This window comes from Equus quagga, chromosome 19 (assembly GCF_021613505.1).
Source record: "Equus quagga isolate Etosha38 chromosome 19, UCLA_HA_Equagga_1.0, whole genome shotgun sequence".
NCBI classification, from domain to species: Eukaryota; Metazoa; Chordata; class Mammalia; order Perissodactyla; family Equidae; genus Equus; species Equus quagga.
The window spans coordinates 42,519,243-42,540,118 of NC_060285.1; the positions used below are offsets into that span (position 1 = coordinate 42,519,243).

The 20,876-nt window shown below is 36.6% G+C and overlaps 1 protein-coding gene across 1 annotated transcript in view; it reads right to left on the reverse strand.

Annotated features, from left to right (window-relative positions):
* Positions 1-32: 32 nt before the first annotated feature.
* Positions 33-20,876, reverse strand: part of GLIPR1L2 (GLIPR1 like 2) — a 40,993-nt gene continuing 20,149 nt past the window's right edge. Inside the window, exons 4-6 of the mRNA XM_046646179.1 lie at positions 14,018-14,103; positions 2,410-2,436; positions 33-2,327 (exon numbers count right to left, since the gene is read on the reverse strand). Coding sequence (XP_046502135.1) covers positions 1,999-2,327; positions 2,410-2,436; positions 14,018-14,103 — 442 coding nt within the window. The 3' untranslated portion in view covers positions 33-1,998. The remainder of the gene's footprint in view (positions 2,328-2,409; positions 2,437-14,017; positions 14,104-20,876) is intronic.

A 20,876-nucleotide genomic window follows, 5' to 3' on the forward strand; every position in this document is an offset into this window, starting at 1 on the left:
GGGGGGGAGTGGGTCCTTGAAAGATAGTGGAGAGGGAAAATCTTCAAGGTGGAGCTTTCAATGGTATACCTGCTCATCCACTTTGTATGGAAGAATAAGTGGCCTGAGATGAGAATCAATATGGACAGTAGCAAATGCTGGGCCAGAGGTTGGGTGTTGAGAAGGAAAAGGATTGAAAGATCAGAAATAAGAGGATCTAGGGCAGACCAATTGGCACTGGGTGGCAAGTTGACTATCTAGGGCTCCTTCCATCCTGCAAAAGCCAGTGGTTTGTCTTCATTGGAATAGATACCTATTCTGACATCTTTTCTGGGTATGGGTTTAACTTTCTTGCCCTCAGAGTCTTAACTAACACCACCATGTGTGGGTTTCCTGAGTGCCTGATCCACAGGAATAGGATACCACACAAACTAGCATCCTATCAGAGGTCTCACTTCACAATGAAGGATTTTCAGAAGGGGGGCCCTGATTTGGAATTCACTGGTTGAATTACACATCACTTCATGTAGAAACTTCTGGCTTGATAAAGCATTGGGATGGTCTTTTGCAGGTGCAGCTAACATGCCAGCTTAAAGGCAATACTCGATATTGCCTAGAGGAAGACTACATGGGACCAGGAACCAAGGGGTGGAAGCTGAAGTGGCCTCATTACCATCATGAGCAATCATATTCCATGAAATTACCCAGAGAGTTTGTTGCAGAGTAGACGTAGGAGAACAGAAGTTAGATATATAACAAGTTAGTCACAGCAGGAATGGAACACAGTATCAGGACGAATTTATACTTATAAATGCAGCAGAATGTTCGTAGATTAATTTGTTCTCAGTCCTAGGTTGAACCACTTCAGAGATCCAAAGTCAGTTTTCTCATTTAAAAAATGGAAGTAATATCAACTTTACAGAGTGGTTTTGGGTATCACATAATTACGTGAATTTATATATATATATATATAAAGCAGAGCTCTTGAAAAAAACAAACGAAAAACCAGAAACTACTGAACAGAGGATAGTTCAGGGCTTTTTTGTATAATTCTCATCTTGCCCCATTTAAGGACAGGCTTTTAACATAAGAGAGTTGATAAACAGAGTTTATACCACTTTACATACTTTGCTATGTTAGGTAGTTTTATTCAGTTCATTTATTAGTCTTAGAACTGGTAAGTAGTTAATTTATATTACTAATTTATGAATGTTTACTATACATATTGAATAACAAGTAAATAACTTTTTAAAAATTTATTTTATTTTATCACATAAACTTGGAAGCAGCCAGATTGCTCAATCACAGCTAAATTTTTGACATTTATTAGCCCTTGGTGGCAACAAATCACATAGCCTAGTAAAGAATTACAGCAAGGCTTTAACGAAATAGTAACATGAAGTAGAAATAATAAATTTGTCTCCTAACAGCATGTACAAGTACCATCTAAACCATTCCAAACACATATACAACAAAGGCAAATAATGATATTAGATGCATTCAAATCACATGGAAAACACCACCACCACCAATAACAACTGTTACAGTAATGATAAAACAGCAAAACCAAGTGATTAAATGGTCGTCCTGAACTTCAAATGGTCCTGAGCACCTTACATGGACAATCTTATTTAATCCTCAAAAAACTTATCACATTTAAAAAATATTTAAAACACAGAGATAGAAACACATTTAAGAAATAGAAATTCTCTCCTTCATCAGGTGACATAGTGAAATCTTAAGATTAATTAGACTGGTCAAATATTTTTTAGTATTTCTATCATCACATCTTTATCCGTTCTTAGTGTCCAAGAGCTTCCCTTATAATACTTACTAGAAAATACATGCTTTTGTTTGTTTTCCAAATTTAAATTGGTTGAATAAGTATGAGAAAGAAGAGAATAAAAGGTATTGCAATAGTGGTTTGTACATATTCTTTCTTGTTAAAGCTCAGTGTTCTTGTCTTTTGGGTTTTTGCCTTTTTTGTATTATGCTTTTGTCCTACGATGGTGGTAAATCTTACCCCTCCTCTTCCTCCTCCTCATCCACTTTGTCCTCCTCTTCCTCCTCCTCCACTTTGTCCTCCTCTTCCTCCTCCTCCTTCTCTTTGTCCTCCTCTTCCTCCTCCTGCTCTTCCCCCTCTTCCTTTTCTGGCTCTACTTCATTTACCTCAGGGGTAGATAACATCTGTTCTTCCAATAATATATTTGGAAACTGAGACTGTATCATCAAAACAACTGTGGCACAAAGTGAAAAAGATAGCACTCTCAGAAAGAAAATAAATATGCATAGTGGATCACAGACAACTGGCCGGGGCACTTCCCACCTTGGATACCAATATCGGTAATCTGTAAATAAAGAAGGAATTGGAAACTGGATTTCACATAAAGTAGTTAAATTGTTCAAGAAATAAAGGACAACAATACATACATATGGCTTGGTCACGCTCTGCATTACCTAGAAAGACAAAGAAAGTACATAGAGAATTACATAAAATTTCTTCTTTCTCTAGAATATAATTTTTCCAACAATAGCATCATCCTCCTAGTTCTCAGGCATCATGCCCTCATCTTTGATGTCCTCCCTCCAACCAGTAGCTAGTGATAAAGTCCAGTACATTCTCTTTTAAGAGAAAGTCAGCCTGGCCTGCTAGAGAAGGCATGGAAGTATAGGAGCGAGGAGATGTGGATCCTAGCACTAACTCTAAATCTAGTACTAATTCTAAACTAGTCTCTAAATCATTGTGTCACCTTATATAAGTCACTTCACTTTGCCCTCTAGAAATTCTTCCAGGCTCAATATTCTAGGACTCTATAACATCTCTTATTTTCATCTCCCCACCCCAGATCATTCCAAATTAATCTTCTGAATCTTCTCACTTTCCTCGGTGAGCTCTTATTTTCACAAGATTTCAGTTCTTCTTCATTCCTAGACAAGATTTCAGTTCTTCTTCATTCCTAGACAGCAAAGTTAACTCTATAGCCTGGGATTCATTGTTTTTGCTATCTGGCCCAATACTCTTCAAGTATTTTTCAGGAAATAAATTTCCTTTTCCCTGCACACCTGGGCAATGAAGGCCAGACAACCATTCCTGGATTCTGCCAGGAAGGAGAGTGGGAGGAAGAACGAGTTTTCACACACAGAGAGCCCAGTGGCAACCAGGGGCTTTGTCTTGCAGTGGCAGTACCCTTAGAGGGAAAGTTGGAAATCGTGCTTCAGCATCTTGGAGAAGATGTTGGGTCTTTGAGGTTATTTTAGCCTTTTGTGCTTGGTCTTATTTATTCCTTCATATTTTAGGCAGTGATTTCTATTTTGGGGCTCCTTTTAAAAAATTTTTACCATACAGTCTTTATTTTCTCTTCTTCATTCTGTGTATGTGTATTTATTGATTGCTTAGAAAGAGCAATGATGTAATTAGTACGTTTGTTCTTTGCATCTTCCTTCCTTTCTCATCACTTATTTTCACTAGGCATTCTTCTTTTACTTTTGCACTTGATCAAACATTTAAATACATTTAAATTTACTTATCTCTTTATTGTTGGATTTGTCAGCTTTAAATAATGTCTTTTGGCCCCTGGTTATAAAAGAGAAGGAAATTAAGCACATTTTTCTACCTCTCTTTTCTCCCAAGTTTTATTAGTTTCATCATTTGTATATTACATATATACCAGATATTTGTAAATTTATTATTTCTCTTTGTAGTTACAACCTTCTGGTTTGTTTTAGTCTTTGCCTATCAATTAAGGTTCAACGCTTACAGACAGTTCTTTCAGTTCAGCTTTTCACTTTTCCATTCGTCTCCTCTTTTTGGTGAAAGTCATCCTCTAGGAGTTTACTGAGGAAGTGTTGATGAGAACTATGTACCACAAGTACTGCATGTTCCCACAATATTTGTTTGTTTGCTTATACTTAAATAATAGATTTGGCTGCATACAAATTCTTGGTTCACACTTCTTGCCTTAAGGCTGATACAGGTATTACTCCATTGTCTCTTAGTATTGATTGTTATAGTAGAGAAGTTCGAGGCCAGGCTGAATTTTACCCCTCAATGCAGGACTGTCAATTGCCAACGCAGCATCACTACCACACCAGCGTAAAGTCAATTATGTACTGTACAGCTGGAACAGGGAACTAAGTACCTTTCTGTGAATTCCTTTCTCTGTATAGCTTCAGGTTAGAGTTTGCTGATGAAAGAAATGCAAGTGAAATTTGGAAGATATAAGAGAAGTGGAGACCATCATTCTCCAGAGTTGGTTGTTAGCCAAAGACCGGAATGGATGTGAGATTCAGTGGCTTCTTGGTAGAATGGGAAACTATTTGCTTTGCTGCCAAAAGCTGAGACAATTGGTGGGAGCTTTCTGAAAGATTCTTGAGAATTGCAGCAATTTCCTGGTGAGATTCTGAGAGCCACCTATTTTTGGTGCTTCAGACTAAGAGGTCTTCAGTATCTGCTTCCCTGACCCTTTGACTACAGTTTCTCTGCCCTTCCATGGTAACTTCTCTGACCTTTGCTCCCATGGAGTTAACAGCACTCATGTAAACTATGTTAAACACTATATTCTTGGAATACTTAGAGTGGCTGTTTTCCTGACTCAACCCAGACTGTTAAACTCTCTAATAAATGATTTTACATTTTTGCTTGGATACTTAAAGGATTCTTCCTTTTCTTCTAACTTACTAGGCAGTATCTAAATAGTGACTGCTTAGTGTTATTTTTTCCTGGCACATAGTATGCACTTTCTTTACAAGGTTGTCTTTATTTATTTTTTAATTGAAGTATAATTGACATATAACATCATGTTAGTTCTAGGTATATGACATAATGACTTGATGTTTGTATATTCTGCAAAATGATCACCACAATAAGTCTACTTAACGTCCATCCCCAAAGAGTTACAAAAATATTTTTCTTTTGATGAGAACTTTTAAGATCTACTCTCTCAGTAATTTCACATATGCAAAACAGTATTACTAACTATAGTTACCATGCTGTACATTACATCCCCATGACTTATTTATTTTATAACTGGAAGTTTATAGTAAACTTATAAGTTTATAAGTTATAACTGGAAGTTTTCAGCCCCGTCACTCATTTCACCCACTCCCTCAACCTCACCTCTGGCAACCACCACCAATCTGTTTTCTGTATCCATGAGTTTTTTTTTTTTCTTTTTTAGATTCCACATATAAATGAGATCATACAGTATTTGTCTTTCTCTGTTTGACTTATTTCACTTAGCAAATGCCCTCAAGATCCATCCATGTTGTCACAAAAGGCAAGATTTCATTCTTTGTTATGGCTGAATAGTATTCCACTGGAGATATGTATATCACATCTTCTTTATCCATTCATCCATCAACAGACACTTAGGTTGTTTCCACGTCTTGGCTATTGTAAATAATGCTGCAATGAAGAGTGAACAGGGGGATGCACATATCTTTTCAAGTAAGTATTTTCATTTTCTTCAGATAAACACCCAGAAGTAGAATTGTTGGATCATATGATAATCCTGTTTTTAATTTTTTGAAGAACCACCTACTGTTTTCCATTAGTGGCTGCACCAATTTGTATTTCATAGTATGCACTTCTAATGCTTAGATTCAAGAATTTCTATTTCTGAAGGTTTTTTTAATTATTTCTTTAAATATCTATATATCTATCTACAGCTATATTTTCTGTTCTATTATTTTGGTTCCGTTCTTTGGGGCCTCCAATTATTTACATGTTGAATCTGATTTACCTGTGCATATTTATAATTTTCTCCTTAATCTTTTAAATCCCTTGCTTGCATTTCTCAATCATGTCCTTCATATCCCTTATTGTGTTTTCCAGCATTTTTGGTTCCTTGCACTGTTTCCAATGTGATCTTCATTTCTGTAATGGTTCTACTTTTTTCTTTCAGGTTTTTCCTATGCTCTACTAGCAGCTTCATCTTCTGTTGTCTTGCTATATTTTCCTTGACCTTTGTATCTTTGCTTTGATCTCTTGTTTTAAGCTGCTATGTCAAGTTTTTTTGAATATGGTACATCTGTTCTCATTTTCGATCTGTTTTTCTTTTGCCATACGCTTATCTGTTTTTCTCTTTTTCTTGGAGTTTTTTTGTATAGATAATGGATTGGTCTTTTTCAGTATTATTGTATTAGTTTAATTAGTTGGTTAACAAATTTCCACAAACTTAACAGCGTAGGACAACACACATTTGTTATCTCACAGTTTCTGGGGTCAGGAGTCCAGGCATGGCTTGGCTGGGTTTCTACTTCAGGGTCTCACCAAAAAAACAAAACCAGAAACAACTCACTGGAAGGACTCAATAGCAAAATAGAGATGACAAAGGAAAAAGTCTGTGAACTTAAAGACAATAGATCAATGTAAATGATCCAATCTGAAAGACAGAACAAAAATTTTAAAGAAAAATGAAGAGAGCCTCAGCAAAACTGTGGGACAGTGACAAAAAGTCTAACATTCATGTCATCAGAGTCCCAGAAGGAGAAGAGAAAGAGAGTGGTATTGAAAAAAATATATGAAGAAACAGTGGCTGAAAAGTTCCCAAGTTTAGAAAAAGACAAACTTACAGATTCAAGAAGCTGAGCATACATCATACAGAATAAACCCAATGAAATCCATGCTCAGACACATCATAATCAAACTTTCAAATAATCCTGAAAGAAGTCAGAGAAAATAACATTACCCATAAGGCAACAAGGAGTTAAATGTCTGTGGATTTCTCATCTAGAAACCATAGAGGCCAGGAGGAAGTAGTACAATATTTATGAAGTGCCAAAAGGAAAGAATTGTCAAGAAAAGAATTTTATATCCAGCAAAAATAACCTCCGGCAATGAAGAAGAAATAAAGACATTTCCAAATGGAGGAATCTTAAGGGAATTTGTAGCTAGCAGACCTGCTGTAAAAGAATTGTTAAAGTATATTTTCATATAGAGGGTAAACGATACCAGAAGAAAACCTGGAATATTAGGAATGCAGGGAAAGTCACAAAATGGTAAACAAAATAGACTATCTAGGTAAATATAATACACTATTCTTCTCCTCTTGAGTTATTTAAAATATATTTGAGAGTTGAAAACTAAAAGTTTAACATTGATGGCATTTTCAATATATGTAGATATAACATGTAAGATAACTACAGGATATAGAGGGCGGGTAAAGGGATCCATAAGGGATGGTAAGGTTTCCACATTCCAATAGAGGTGATAAAATATTGATTCTAAATAGACTGTAAAAAGTTAAGTATGCATGTTGTTACAACAACTAAAAAAATTATACAAAGAGGTATGTTGAGATCACAATAGATAAATGAACACTGAAAAATGTTTAAGTAACTCAAAGGAAGCCATAAAAAGGGAAATAGCAATAAAAAAAGAGCAAAAAATCAGAAAACAAATAAAATGGTAGACTTAAATCCAAACATTTAATAATTTTATCAAATGTAAGTGGTCTAAATACATCAACTCAAACAGAGATTGTCAGAATGCATTGAAAAGATGGCCTAACTGCACACTTTCTATAGATATATGGGCAGTTCAAAAATAAACAGAAATGAGCAGAAAGCTGCAGTTATATAGATTTATTTTTTATATTTATATAGAAAAAACAGACCGGTGTAAAGAAAACTGTCAGGCATAAAGTGGGACATTACTTTTGATAAAATGGTCAATTCAGAAAGTGTAATGATTCTAATTGTTTGTGCATGTAACAACAGAATTTCAACATACATGAAGGAAAACTGACAGATCTGAAAGGGAAAATAGAAAAGTCTACAAAATTTCAACATACTTTTCTTAAAAATTGATAGAACAACCAGACAGAAAATTGTCATAGATATAGAAGGACAACACTATCAACAACAGAATCTAATCGATATTTATACAACACTATACCCAACAATAGCAGAATCACATTCTTTTAAAACCTGTCAAATATACACTAAAGTAGAATATATCTCAGACCAAAAATCACACCTCAAAAAATTTAACAGAACTGAAACCCACATGCCGTATGTTCTCTGACCACAATGGAACCAAACTAGAAATCAGAAAGATAACCAAAAGAGTTTAAAATACCATTTACAACAGCTCCAAAAAACTGAAACACTTAGAGGTAGCTCTAAGAAAACATGTACAAAATCCTAATTCTGAAAACCAGAAAACATTGATGAAACAATACCCCAACAAATGGAGAAACAAATTATGTTTATGGATTGGCAGACTCAGTATAGTCAAAATCCATTCTCCCCAGATTGATCTATAGGTTTAATGCAATTTCTATCAAAATCCCAGAAAGACTCTTTGTTGACATAGACAAGTGTATTCTAAAACTTATATGGAAAGGCCAGGCACTAGCATAGCTGAAACAACATTTTAAAAGAAGAGTAAAGTAGGAGGCAACAGTCTACCTGATGTTAAGGGTGTATTATATTGCTAGAATAATCAAAATAGTGTGGGATTGGTGGAAGGATAAATACATACATCAAAGGAACAGAATAGGGAATCCAGAAACAGACCCACAGAAATATGCCCAACTGATTTTTGACAAGCGTGCAGAAGCAATTCAATGGTGAAAGGACAGTCTTTTCCACAAACGGTTATGGAACACCTGGTCTTCCATGTACAATCAAACAATCAAAGAACTTCAGCAAAAACCTCACATCTTATTCAAAAATTAACTCAGGGCCGGCCCCGTGGGCGAGCGGTTAAGTCTGCGTGCTCAGCTTCGGCAGCCCAGGGTTTCACTGGTTCAGATCCTGTGTGCAGACATGGACCACTCATTAGACTCTGTTGACGCGGCGTCCCACATAGGACAACCAGAGGCACTCACACTAGAACATGCAACTATGTACTGGGGGGCTATGGGGAGAAGAAGAAGGGGAAAAAGAAAAAAGAAGAAGATTGGCAACATTTGTTAGCTCAGTGGCTAATCTTTAAAAAAAAAAACCTCACAAGAGATCACAGATCTAAATGTAAAACTATAAAATTTTTAGAAGAAAACATAGGAGAAAATCTTCGAACTCTGAGGTTAGGTGAAGTGTTCTTAGGCATGGTAAAAGAAAAACAATCTGGAAAAGAAAAATTAATAATTTGGACTTTATAATATTTTGCTTCATGAAAAGATACTGTTAAAAAATGAACAGACAAGCTACAGACTGGGAGAAAATATTTTCAAATCACATATCAATCAAAGGATTTATATCTATAATATATAAAGAACTCTCAAAACTCAAAATAAACAATCCAACTAAAAAACGGGCAAAGGATTTGAACAGACGCTTCACCAAAGAGGATATAATGAGGTAAATAGTACACGAAAAGATGTTCCACATCAGCAGCCATTAGAAAAAGGCAAATCAAAACCAAAAAGAGATACGCTACACTACACACAAATGCAGATTAAAACCACGATGAGATACTACTACACTATTTTAGAGTGGCTAACGTAAAAAATACTGAGAACACCAAGCGCTCATGAGAAAACAAAGCAACTGGAATGCCCATACAATCCTGGGGGAAATGCAAAATGGAACAGCTACGAAACCAATCTGTCATTTACCTATAATGTTCAACACATATTTACCATTTGACCCAGGAGTCTCACTTCTGGGTATTTACCCTAGAGAAATAAAAACATATCCACACAAAAACCTGTACACAAATGTTTGTAGCAGCTCTGTTCACAACTGCCAAAAACTGGAAACAACACAAATGTCCTTCAATGAATGAATGGTTCAACAAACTGTGGTACCTCAACGTAAGGGAATACTACTCAGCAAATAAAGAATAAACTATTAATATATACAACGACTTGGCTTAATCTCAAAGGATCATGCTGGGTGAAAGAAGCCAGTCTTCAAAGGTTACAAACTATATGATTCCATTTGTATGACTTTCTCAAAAAGACAAAACTAAAGTCGTGAAGAACAGCTTGGAGGATGCCAGAATTAGGGATGGGAGGGGGGTGAAATCATAAAGGAATAAACCAAGGGAGGTTTTATTTGGCCATGGAACTGTTTTATATCCTGACTGTAGTGGTGATAACTTGAATCTATACATATATGAAAATTCATAGAACTTTAAATAAATAAAATTTAAAAATGATAGCTTTATACTTTACAATATTGTTTTTTACTTTAAATGCTATCTTCCTAGCTAGACTGTAAGTTCAAAGAGGGCAGGAAGTATGTCTCTCTCCTTACCATTTTACCCCCACTGCATGGTGCAAAATCTGGCACACAATTACCACTAAACATATGTTTGTTGATTAGCTAAATGAAAGAGTCCTTAGTGGCATTTTAATGAAAAATTAGGATAAGCTTTGTTGGAACCTACCAGCAAGATGCTATTTTAAACTGGAAATTCCTCAACCAAGCTTTTTGACCACATGATATTGCCCTAGATATTTCTACTTCTTCACTTTCCACTTTCAACTCATGGAAGTTCGGTTGCTACCCTACTACTCCTCTGACATCTCTCTCAGGTCCCTAATGATCTCCGTATTGCCAATTCCATGAGCATGCTTTAATGAAAGGGTACACTTGGGTATCCTCTTCTCCTTGTCCCTCTCCTCCTGTTGCCCCCATTCTCTTTCAGTATTTCTCATTGTTTTTTCCTAGGATTCCATTCTTGGTATACTATTGTTCTCTCCCTCTGTGTTGTACTGAGTGAGTTCTTCCTTTTTTATATTTTTAGTCTCATCTATATGCTAATAATTCTGAAATACAGCCATGATCTGTACCTTAAGTTTACTAGTCTTATCTACTCAGATGTTAAACAGGTACCGAAAGCTAAATAATGATCAAAACTGAACCCATCATCTATTTTCATATACTTCCTATCTCAATAAATTGCCATTGACCATTAGTCACGCAAACCCAAAACCTGATATTTATATGAGACTCTCTTTTTCTCATGACCATATCATATCAAATTAGTCTCCAAGACTTGCTAACTTTGCTCCATAAATATTAATCAAATTTGTCTCATCATCTCTATTTCTCTGACAAATACTCCAAAATGAACTTCATTTCTCCCCTGGACTCTAACAAAAATCTTCAAACTGATTTGCTTTCCTTTGATTTTGCATCCTTCTTTAGAAATTTTTAAAAATTTAAAAGAAGCCCTAACTTACAAAAAAGTTGCAATACAAATAACTATTTTGAACCATTTTAATGAAAGTTGCCAATCTGATACCTCATCATCCCAGAGTACTTAGCATTTCCTACAAACAAGGACATTCTTCTACATAACCATACACAACCATCAAAATCAGGAAATTAACATATTTAAATTACTACCACTTAATCTTTAGACCTCATTCAATTTTTGCCAATTTGTGCTAATAGCATCCTTTATAGCAAAAGAACCATGTTTGGAATCATGCATTACACTTAGTTTTCATGTCTATTTATTTTCTTCAGTATGAGACAGTTCTTCATTCTTTATTTAACATTCATGATGTTGACATTTTTGAAGATAACAAGCCACTTGTTTTGTAGACAAAACCTCAATTTTTTAAACAAATCTGCAATTTGGACTTACGTGATGCCTCCTTGTGATTGGACTAGGTCATGCATCTTTAGTAGAAGTACCACAAAAGTGATGCTATGCTCTTCCCATTGCTGATGATGTTCACTTTGATCACTTTATTAGGGTGATGTCTGCCAGGCTGCTCCATTGTGAAGTTACTCTTTTCCCTTTAGTAATTAAGTATTTTTATGAGGAGTTACTTTGGAACTATGTAAATACACTGTTCCTCATCAAACTTTTAACTTATTCATCTATTAAATTATATTGGTATGAATCATAGTTTGTTTTATCCAATGAGTTAAAAATTGATTTGACCAGTGAGAGCCCTTTACGATGGCTTCTGAGTCCTTTTGTGTCCTTTTGTTACATATTCCATCACTCTTTGAGCACTTCCTTGCTTTCAGGTATAAAAAGATGTTCTGCGTTTATCTTATGCTTTCTCTGCCCCAGCCCTGGAAACCAACTTTTCTCCAATGAGCCCTGGTTCCTTTGAGTGCAGACTAGAATTTAGAAATCAAGATCTGGGTGCTAGTTGTGCTCATTGCTTTGGGGGTAGGAGGGTACTGCTCTAAGGCCAACTCAGAACTAGGGAATATATGTATGTACACACATACATATACAGATATTTACATCTATGTTTATTTACATTTATTTAAATCCTTAAGTTCCCAAACCTCTAATTCCAATTCATCACAAGAGTCATGCTTGTTTTCTTCACTTACATATTTGTACTCCATTCTCTGACAGTGAGAAAATTGTCTCCCATTATGCTTAATCGGTTTACTCATTTGATCAATCCCCCATGTGCTGCCAATCTCCCATCACTGCCTCTACTCTGCCCTAAATGGGTGCCCTCCTCATCCTGCTTGGGCTGACACCACACACTAGGCTGGTAGAGTTGCCAGAATTAGCAAATAAAAATATAGGATGCCTAGTTAAATTTGAATTTCAGAAAACAACAAATAATTTCTTAGTATAAGTATATCCCATGTAATATTTGGGATGTATTTATAGTAAAAATATTTTTCATTTATCTGAAATTAAAATTTAACTGGGCAGCTTGCATTTGATATGGCAACCCACAGGCTGATTTTCCACTTGGACTCCCTCCCACCACTCAGACTCTGAAACCCAGCTTTGGACTTTTCCAATGTGTGGCTTCCCCGCTTACTCCACCAGGCTCTGACCCCTCCCATGCCAGGCCACCTCCTGCACATTAAAGCCTTAGTCATCTAGTCACCTAGTTTGGACTCTGACACCTCATGTGAGGTTGCCCCTAAACATGGATGCCCCCTTACCTGCTTAGGTTTTAATATCTCTTGCCAGGTCACCCCTATATGTCAATCCTCTCCTCATTCTGCTTGGACTCCAACAGCCAGTGCCAGACCATCACTCCATGGAAGCCTTCCTCATTTGCTGGGGCGCTGATACTCTACGCCAGGCTTCTCCCTCCCACCTCATGTTGATGTTCTCCTCACCATGCTTGGGCTCAGACAGCACATATTGAGCCACCCCTGCACAGCCGTCCCTTCATCCTGATCTGTCTCTGATATCCGAAGCCTGACCTTGTGCATGGACACTCACTTCACTCCACAAGGGCTCTAACTTCCTATACAAGGCCATACCCCACATGGACACTGTCCTCACCCTGCTTAGGCTGTCTCCCCATGTCCACTGCCGTGTATGGATCTCTAGTCATCCTCCTTAGGATCTCACATGTCACATCTGGCTCTCTGTGTGGATGCCTTCCATGTCCTGACCTATCTAATGGCTTTAGGACTGAATTTTTCAGGAAGCGAAAGGAAAGGGGAAGAGGAAGAGCAAGACTTTGCATCCTGATTCAAGTGAAGCAAGGGCAGAAACATTAGGGTGGATTCACCCAGCAGTGGCATTATGCTGAAATTGTCCACTAGTTTCAACACAAAAGCTAATATGTCCCTTCTTACTCTCTGAATTTATCCCCTACCGCATTCCTCTAAGCATCATGTATTCCAGGTATAATTATACTTTTCAACTATCTGCTCTTACATTTGAAAAAATTAAAAGAAAAATTTAATCAAATATATTTTCTACTTTTACCTTTTGAATATTGGGGGGGAAAAAATAAAAGAAAAGGCCATTAAACATTTGCTACTTTACTTCTTTTCTCTATATAAATATTCTGGAATATCCTATCCTTTAGAGCAGTCATTTTCTAACAGGCTGCTATTTCAGGAATCAGCTGTGAAGGCTTTTCAGGGTATAACTGTTAGTTCTCATTCCTTCTTTCTGGGATTCCAGTATGTCAGGGGCAGGAACAGGGGTGAGAGAGGGCAGAAAAGGCTGTGTAGTTTAGAAAAATCTAAAGATGATACTGTTTCAACCCTCCTTTGATAACATAATAATACCATTCTGATCAAAGGAACAATATTAACATGACAATGAAAAATTAGTGTTCAACACTTCATTTTCCTTGTCGTCCGATGCATTTTTTTCATATTTAAATCATTTTCTTTATCTTACTGCATAGAAAATCTGTGCATCTGTCATATCTGCTACATTGACTACAAATTAGTCCTGGTTTATAAGGCCTTCTTGTCAGAGCTCCTCTACAAAAAAGCAGAAAACATTTAGTTAGAAAAAGTCTCAAATATTATGTTATTTAAATAATATGGTTACCAATTTTTAATTAGTTTATAAAGGTGATTTAATTAATAAAATGGACTCAGGAAGTACTTAAATTGGAGATGTAATCTTTCCCTTCTTTTTTCCCCCAGAAAATAGGTTCTTCTGAAACTAATTCCCATGTCCTTGGAACAAAGTACTGTAATTTAAGTATGAGTGAGTTTTAAAGCTTCTTTCATTTTAGTTTGTAACAAAATTTTCCTTTAAAAATGGATGTTATGGAATGTCTTATAATTAACTGCTTTATGGTTGGCAGAAATGTACAAAAAGTTCTACAGAAATGATATTAATTTTCTGAAGAGTTTGCAAAATCCCGAAATGCCTATTGTCCCAAAAATCCAGCTCCATGGATTACTTTGAGGTCTACATGAAAAACACGCAAATATATAAACAAGCAAACAAATTTAAATGGGATTTACACAGTAGAAAGCAGAGGCGAGAACTGAGAAATTATTACATCAATTGCCCAGAGTTAAGTAAGAAAAAGACGCCCAAAAGTAAATATGAATTGGGCAGCTTATACCAAGAAGATAGGATAAGAAAGATAGGGAAGATAGGGAGGGAAGATATTGTTCAGTGAGGGGAGGGTCATTAATCCTAGTCATTAAACAGGATTACTTATTAACTCAGTGTGTAACTGGAAGCTATAAAAACAAACATTAGGCATATATGTCCATGGTTAGGCCACTCTGGGCAATCTAGAAGAATGGCAAACCTAAGAAATACATATTCAAACACCTGAATATCAAATTCCTGACTCATATCTTATCAGAAGTTTTTGGTGACACCCAATAAGGTATCCGACACTCTTGAATGGTAAGCTTTCTGGTCCATCAAGGTCATCCAGAGGTTTGTAGTTATTTTCACTTCCCTAATTTCACTGCCCCACTAACAAACTATTTTAAGGAAGAAATGCATTTTGTTTACATCCCAGCCAGAACACTAGCCTTCCAGAATTCAAGAACTGATGTAGTCTCCTTTACCTATACTCTAGTCTACTTTTCCTGCCCTAATAACCCTCTATCACTGAAACAGACACCTCCGACACAAAAGCGGAAGTTATCGTGTCCTAAAACTGCAGGGATGGAGGACCCCTGCCCTGGTACCTATGCAAAAAGCTACTCACTGTAAAGACTGCCTGTAAAACTCGGAGCCTAGGCCAATCACCCTGTGATCATAATGTCTGATAACTGCAGCCTGGAATAACTCTGGAAAGGCAAATAAACCAATAAATATACAAATAAATACATGAATCAATCAATCAAAATAAATTCAAACTGTGCTAGAATACAATGGGCCTTTTTTCAAAGATCTGAATTTCATATCATTATTTATATTAGATAGCCAGAAATGCCAAGCTAATACTCTCCCAGGTCAATCTTCCTCTTGTTCGAGTTTCTAAGTTGTTTAACCTAAACCAGCTTGAGTCTGAGTCTACAGCACACTGCCACAACTACAACTGGAATCATTGGGCTGGATTAGGAGGAAGCAACAGGTAAGTATCTACAACAGCAAAGTGTGTTGACATTTCACAGCTGCCCTGGCAGTGCCTGAAGAAACAGATGAAATTCTCCATTTCAGGCATTTGCCTTTTCCAAGAAGCAGCTGAGTGGTTCACCGAGACCAAATCAAGACTCTGAATATAGTCCTCTGGAACTTTTCTTAGACTCATATCTGGCCGTACCTTCAGTATATTGCCATCTATAGGACATGTGTCCAGGCTCTAGAGAAGGACATGCTGCCCAGGTGGCTGAATGGGTAGCTATACCCATGTCCAACCCAAAGTCCATTAGAAGACCATTATTCAAATTTTATAATACATCTACACTGTTCCAGAATGAGAACACAATTCTGGTGGCGATGGAAACTTTCATCGCCTACACTAGACCCATACCTGCCACCATTGTGTTTATGAAGGAGGTAATCTAGCTCTATGGATCAACAATCCAACAATTACAATTTGTAGGCAGGTTCTTCCCTTCAAAGTTCTCCACGTGCAGACTCACACAGTCTGTACACTGTCCACAGAACAATGGCCAGAGCGCATCAAACAGATGTTGATTTTTCCATCTCACACAGCCATAATAACTAGAGCACCTACAATAACTCCTTTCACTTTCACTTCCATTTATCATTGAGAAATACTACAACACTGGCTTCTGGTTCATATCTGGACATCTGTACGTTCCCAGGAAGACTTAAAGAACCCTTCCCAATAAGCTAGAGAAGAATACAATGCAATATGCAGCAAGAAAGATTATCTTTTAGAGATCCTATCTGGCTCTCTTTCTGATACATCTAATATATTTATCTTTGCCAAAACTCCATGACTACTTCCTGGACCTATTAAAGGTCAAGGAAAGCATGAATGCTGTTGTTTTCTGCCTCAAATTATCCCTGTACATGCAAAGCTGCCTTATTTTATATCACTTTCTGTAAAACTCAATTGGTCATATCTCCTCCCTTCACTTTCACATCCTGCAGCTAAAGGACTAGGGACCACAATTAAACACCAATAAAGCTCCTTTGAGGGTGATATTATTTAGCTGTACCATCCTCTAATCCTCCCCAAAATATCGCCTTCTTTCTGATCATGAGGCACGTGACTCACCCCTTTTCAGTCAAAATTGTGCCATTCTCCCAGAATTTGGGACCTAGATGATTATAATATGCTTATGGATGATTCATCTAAGAACAACTTCTCTCTGTTACTGAATCTCTTCACCATCACAAAACTTCCCAATACTCCATTAATTGTCACTTTTGTAGCCACACTCTGGATCTTGTTATCCCCTACAAGTGCTCCACTTCTGAACTCCCAAAATCACACATTCCACTCACTGACTGCAACCTCCTATCCTCCCAGGTTGCTCACTCATTTACTCCTGCCACACCTGTCCATTGATTTCACTGGTACCACAAGTGTATTTTCTCCCTGTCCATCCCATTGTCTCTTCTCTATCCAGCTTAGATCAATTGGTATGCATATTCTCTCACTAAAAACCTGAAACTCTCTTGGACTATTTCCCTTTACAATCACCTGACAAAACCCTAGTGTGGGGAAAAAATGAAGGAATATTACAGTCTGCATGCTTCATGTCTGCTTCAGGACTGCTGGAGAAAAATCATTAAACTAGGTTGAGAATCTTTCTATGGTTCCCTAGTCAGCTTGCTCTCTCATTTGCCATAATAACTATTTCAAACCTTCCCAATCTTCAATATTCCAACTTCACTGTCTCCCCCTTTATTCTCAGGACATGATCTGTCCTACTTCACAGAGAAACATAATGGCCTTCAGATTGGAACTTGAGAAATTTTCTGTCACGAAATATGACAAAATGTCTACCCCCTCTTTCCTTCCTTTTCAATAGAACTGAAGAACTGCTCCTCCTTCTTTTTAAGGCTAATCTCTTTAATACTCTTCTATCTTCTCAGGGACTTGTACCTTAACATATACTCTGCCTTTATTCTTTATAAAGAGTCACTTTTATTCTGTATTAAATCCTTCATGTCAATACTTAAATATGCTCACATCTTTCCCATTTTAAAAACAAAATAAAAACAACAGCAAAACCGCCGTCAGGTCATTCCAACCTGGCATCAGTTTCCTCTTCTCCACAGAAATAGCTCTTCCTATGTTTATCAATGAACTTCTCTTTAAATTTGATATTTTTAAGTCCTTATTTTGCTTGTCCTCTTAGAATTTGAAGTTTTGGACTACTACTTCCTTCTAAAAACAGTCTTTCCCTCTTGTCTCCTATGAAACCATATTCTTCTGTTTTTTTCTCCTACCTGTCTGGCCATTCCTCTTAGGTCTTCCCTCCCACTTTATCTTCCTCTAAGTACCCTTGAATGTTGGCATGACATTCCAGAGGTCCTCTTTCTTCTCCTTTATACTCTCTCACTAGGCAATCCCATCTACTCCCATGATTTCAATTACCATACGTATTCTGGAACTCCAAATATTTGTTCTATGCTATGCCTCACTCATGAGTTTCTGACCTATATAATCACCGACTTACTAAACATCTCAAAATAAGTATTTCACAGCCAACTCAAATTCATTATGCCCAAAATAGAACTCATCACCTTCCCTCTCAAAAGGTTTAGTGTTCCCCACTGGAGTTAAGGGCAATACCATTCATGCCTGAGTCATAAATCTGAGCATCTTCCTTCACTATTTCCTCTTTCTCATTACTTAACACAATGACCTACAAATTGTTATTTATACCTTCTAAAATGTCTTAAATACTTCTCCAATCTCAATCCAGACATCCTTTGCTGATATAAAAGTTAAAAAATAAAGTAATACATGTAATATCTGTAAGCGTACAGTAGACAGGAGAAAGCAGAATAGGGTAGCTTCAAAGGGGAGAAATGTCTCCATCCTCCACTTTCCATCTGTTTCCCCAAAGCTAACTTCTATTAACAGCTTCTTATGATTCCCTTCAGAAAAAGTTTTTCACAAAAATTCTCAGTACTTATATACTTGTGATAGAGATTGCTAGCCGTCAATCTAAATCTCTCTTGAAATACTCAAATAACAGTATTCTAGCTTGGCACGTTAATGCCTAGCCTCACTACATTCCTAATTTCCCTTTCGACTTAGATGTGGCCATGTGATCCATCTTATATCCAATGGAATGGAAGCTGCAGTGAAGCATCACTTCCCATCTGGTGCTTTAGGAGATGGTCACACTGCCAACATGTTTCTTTCCTTTACTATGAGCTTGAGCTAGATTATATCTGTGACCTGGATTTGATCAGGCACACAAAGACCTTGTCCCCTGGGGATAGTGAAGAAACAAGACAGGAGCAGTCTGGGTTTTTGAATGACTAGTGGAGCAGAGCTACCCACTAAATTGAAATTTCCCATTTCTATCTTATTGAATCACTACATTTTCTTTCTTCTTTTTTTATTGAGCTAACATTGGTTTATAACATTCTATAAATTTCAGGTGTATATTATCATATTTCAATTTCTGTGAATCACTACATTTTCTGGTAATATCAAATGCTATAATAAAAAGATGCAATCTTACTTATTATTATTCTGCATCTTACGTTTTCAGCTAACAAGTGAGACCTTTCCATACTGGTACACAAAGAAAGACAATAGTCTTTTCAATGGCTACATAATAATGTACAGTACATTAATTGCTCAGTTCCCTATTACTGAGTCATTGGTTTTTTTATTTCAGTTTCATGTTATTAAAACATGCTACAATGTGTATCCTTGTATGTAGATCTTGGCCAACTTTCATGAGGATATTAATAGGATAAAATCTTAACAAAGAGATTCTAAGTTCAAAGGTATGTATATTTTAAATTTTGTTATACTACTAAATACAGAAAAGATTGAACCAATTCATTGTCCCTCACATGTGAAGAATATCAATTAAGCTTTTCTATATTCTCAAATGGATGAGTGGAAAGTGGTCACTTATTTTTGTTTTTACCTAAATTACTTCAATTATAAGTGAGATCGAGTATCTTTTCATGATTGATGACCATTTTCTTTTCTTTTCAGTAAATGATCTCTTTATATCTTCTGTACATTATCCTCTTGGGTTGTTTCTCTTTTTTCTTTTCAATGTATATGAATTCTTTGTATATTAAGGAGACTAATTCTGCCATATATTCCACAAATATATTATTTTTTCTTTGGCTATATTTATGATATTGCTTTAGCCATAAATTAGTTTTCAAATTTTATATAGTCAAATGTATACATATTTTCTGGATTTACGTTCTGCTTTGTAAGGCTCTAGGCTGTTTGCCAACATCTCGCCATTTCAGCTGGGCCCAAAGTGCAACTCTGTCTTCTTAGCACCGTGCAGCTTCTGAAATCTCTGTGCAGGTCTTCAGCAACTGTTTCCATCTAATCCTTCCAGAAACTTGCCTTGAGATGTGCAGCTTAGGAGTTTGCCAAGGACCCACAAAAAATCTTTACACAGACTTTTGGGGGTCCTTCTTTGAAGCTCCCTCTTCTTTGGATCCTGGTCCTAAATATCAGACACCTTATCATCAACAAACACTGATATATCCTTCGCACAGAAAACATACATTCTTTGCTTGGATTCTGTTTCTCTCACTATGGTTTGGAGAACACTCTCAGAGAGCAAAGCAAGGCAAATATAGGGGTCCCATTGAGTTCTTTTCTATTTGCATAGATCATAGCCCTGCATTAGTTGCACTTAATGCCTGAAAACAGTTATTTTATATGTTTTGCCTGGTCTTTATGGTTATTTTAAGCAGGAGACTAATTCTTGTAACAGCTTAATAATGTCCAGAAGCAAAGTGCATCAAATATTTACAAGTTCAAAAAAATAAAGAATTGGTAGAAGAAAATGTAGGATAATAGTATTTTGGGAAGGCTTGTCTAAGTATTACACAAACCTCAAAACCCATGAAAAAAAGTACTGATACTTTCTTCTACAATTAAAAAATATAACTCTTGAGACCAGCCCCGTGGCCGAGCGGTTAAGTCCGCGTGCTCTGCTTCAGTGGCCCAGGGTTTCGCTGGTTTGGATCCTGGCACAGACATGGCACCGCTTGTCAGGCCATGCTGCGGTGGCATGCCACAGCTAGAAGGACCCACAAGTAAAGATACACAGCCATGTACCAGGGGACTTCAGGGAGAAAAAGGAAAAATAAAATCTTGAAAACAAAATTGTTTTAAAAAATATAATTCTTT